At 42.7% G+C, this 3207-nt stretch overlaps 1 protein-coding gene across 1 annotated transcript in view; it reads right to left on the minus strand.

Moving 5' to 3' along the window:
* LOC104988418 (sterol-4-alpha-carboxylate 3-dehydrogenase, decarboxylating-like) overlaps nucleotides 1-3207 on the minus strand; it is an 11773-nt gene that overhangs the window by 1308 nt on the left and 7258 nt on the right. Inside the window, exon 2 of the mRNA XM_010840064.1 lies at nucleotides 3021-3120. Coding sequence (XP_010838366.1) covers nucleotides 3021-3077 — 57 coding nt within the window. The 5' untranslated portion in view covers nucleotides 3078-3120. The remainder of the gene's footprint in view (nucleotides 1-3020; nucleotides 3121-3207) is intronic.

The raw sequence follows: 3207 nt of genomic DNA on the forward strand, positions 1-3207 counted from the left end.
CTTTGGGGTCATCACCTAAACCCTTCTCCCCTTAGCACATCCATCTAAGACTATGCTGTTGCCTGATGGGATCTCCTGGTAGGGATGCAGGGACGATCAGTGAACTGTTCACCAGCCAGGCCCAGGGCTTTGCTTTCCCTTCTCTGAGCTCTGAGGAAGTTGACATATCAGGTGAAAGCTATGATGCTTGCATTTCAGCTCTGCAACACAGGTACATCATGCAAAATGTCTTCAGACTGTGGTGTTGGAGAAGACTCTTAAGAATCCCTTGGACTGCAAGGAGATCCAACCAGTCAATCCTAAAGGATATCAGTCCTGAATATTCATTGGAAGGACTGATGTTGAAGCTGAAACTCCAATACTTTGGCCACCTGATGCAAAGAACTGACTCATCTGAAAAGACCCCGATGCTGGGAAAAACTGAAGGTGGGAGGAGAACGAGACAACAGAGGATGAGATGGCTGGATGGCATCAGTGACTCAGTGCACACGAGTTTGAGCAAACTCTGGGTGATAGTGAAGGACAGGGAAGCCTAGCGTGCTGCAGTCCATGGGGTTACAAAGAGTTGGGCATGACTGAGCGACTGAACAACAACAACCCATGTACTCTCTTGGCTAAATTCCAACTCTGTTAACTGGCGATAATGGAAGGACAGAGCACCACATGCGGGACTTAAATATTCTGACTCCAGGGAGCTGATGCAAAACTGTAGCTGGTGCACGCTGATGAAGCTGGGTACAAGGGGCCCCAGGGGAGGACTTGTTATACCTTTCCTCCTTGGGGTCTTTCTAAAACCATATCTGGGCTTCCTTAAGATGACAAACCCCCATTTTCTCTGAACTTATGTATAGTACAGTTGGGGATAGAAAGTAGAGATTTTAAAGAAATTCTGCTGATTAAAAAACCAACCAACCAACCTGCTACGTATTCCTTAAATACCTATATAATTGGGATATACAGGAGACTGTAGGGGAGCCAGAGTCTCTTCTATAGATCTGCCCCTCTCAACCTGGCATCCCACCTGCAATAGAGATGGCTCTGAAGCTTCAGCATCATTTGTTCAGGCATTCATAATCTCCTGACAGAGTCAGCCTCACTATGCTACCCTCTCCAGCAAAGTATCTTTTAAGCCCACTGGAGTCTATGCTTAGATGACTGCCATATATCATAGCATGCTACATTATTTACACCTTTACTAAAATTTCTAACACACGCCCAGTGCACAGGCAAATGAAATCCACAAATTCCACTCAATCTCCCTGTTGGCAATTCCTTCTCTTCCTGCTCTCCCCAAGACAGCTGCACAGGGAAAGCCAGCTTTTTAGAATAACTCCAAAGGAGTTCAGAGTCTCTTGTTTATAGTATTTGGAGTCAAAAGTTACAAATTGCTTCAAAAGGTTGACAGTCTAATTTAAGAAAAATCAAATAACCTTGCTATCATATCTAGTGTAATTTCTTTTTAAAAAACATTTATTGGAGTACAGTTGCTTTACATTGCTGTGTTTATCCAGTACAATTTCATTTCATGATTTTAAAGTAATTCTCTCTTTGACAGAGTGATGTGGATTCTTATATTGAAATGTTGCACCCATACTGCCTGGGAAGCATGGGTCAGTGGCTATGCCAGAGAGTTTTATAACGATGAGAACAGAGCTGGCATTTACCCCAGAGAAGTCAGATTGTGATGGGGCCATGGTCCTCGGTTACAGGAGATTATGTGAAATCATCACTTACTTTCATGGCCATGAAAGATGATGCAGTTCAAGTGGGTCTAACAGACAAGAAGGAATATGTACTAATAAATAAGAATGAAATTACAGATTGGAAACAGGTAGTGAGACTCAAGATTGGGTTATTGCGGGGAGTTAAACACTCAACACCTTGGAGACAGTTTTGAGAATAGGGGAGAAAGCCATCTAGAAAAACTATTTCATTGCAAAATGATCTGGAGATAACAGAATATTGTAGGTCCCTGGGTTTCTTCCAATCTTTTCTGTTTTCCCTTGTTATTAGCAGTGGGCCCTTTACTCAGAGAAGTCTTACACAGAATGTATGTGTAAGTTAGGATGAAACTGTTCTTTTTCTTATAGTAGTTTAAATGTGTAACTTTTACTTTATACTATAAAGTCAATTGATGAGAAAAAAAACCACCATCCTAATCAAGGCTGTTTTTAGTTGCTGAGTATCAGTAAAACCCTGATGCACACAAATGAACTACAGATTGCAAGGACCTCTGGTGGTTTGTCTGAGCAGTAGAATCTCAGATTAACCCTCAATTACAGAGGCACAGAGAAGGCCTTCTGTGTACTCTGAGCTGTACATTAAAACCAATGTGATCTGGTGACCTGTGGCAACCTCTTGGGAAGCTTTGATTAAGTAACATCTGATATGAACACATTTTACCTCAGTGTGATTTCATGTCTGAAGTGTTAGTTCATTGCAAGTGTAATGAATCCTCCCTTCATCGATCTCTGTAAAGCATCTCTAGGAGGCCTGACAATTCCTTCAAGTCCCTTCTGACATTGGCAAGGTTAGAGTTTAGGAGGCCTTGCTAGTGCCCTTGCTGGCCCTGGGAAGGCTTCTGCGATTATATCCAGAAGCACAGTCTAACCTGATGGAGGCCACCTAGGTGACAGGCAGTAGTTACTGCCACCTGTGTGAGTGAGGCTGCCTGGAACATATACCTCAGGGACCCCATGACTGCAACTGTGTGTGCGAGCCCAGGGCAGACCAGTGGAGGAACCCCCACTCCTCACCACAAGCTGGGCCCAGCCCAACCTGCAGAATTGTGAACAAAGAAATGGGTGTTGTTTTAAACTGCTAAGTTCTGATAGGGTTTGTTACAGAGCAGTAATTGATGCCTTAAATAAGGACATATCTTCTATAAAGAAACACTTACTCAATACTAATTACTTTAATATGGGTAACCGAGAGCTATGTTTCAATGGCGTGCTGTTATGTATGTGCTAGACTTTCCCCTTATCTGGTTTTGGTTAACCTTTTTTTGTGTCAATACTCACTTTTGGAATGTCTTCTGTCAAACATGTCCTTGTTGGCTCACCAGCTGCTTGTTCCATTTTTGCTCCAAATGTGGCCCTGTCTGCAATCAACGTTTGTCTCCTTAAAAACATATTTAGAGGCAGACATTTATGTTGTATAAACTGAAACATCTTTAAGCTGTTAGTGTGTTGTGTAGATAACATCCCC

Source organism: Bison bison, unplaced genomic scaffold (assembly GCF_000754665.1).
Source record: "Bison bison bison isolate TAMUID 2011002044 unplaced genomic scaffold, Bison_UMD1.0 scf7180017458436, whole genome shotgun sequence".
NCBI classification, from domain to species: Eukaryota; Metazoa; Chordata; class Mammalia; order Artiodactyla; family Bovidae; genus Bison; species Bison bison.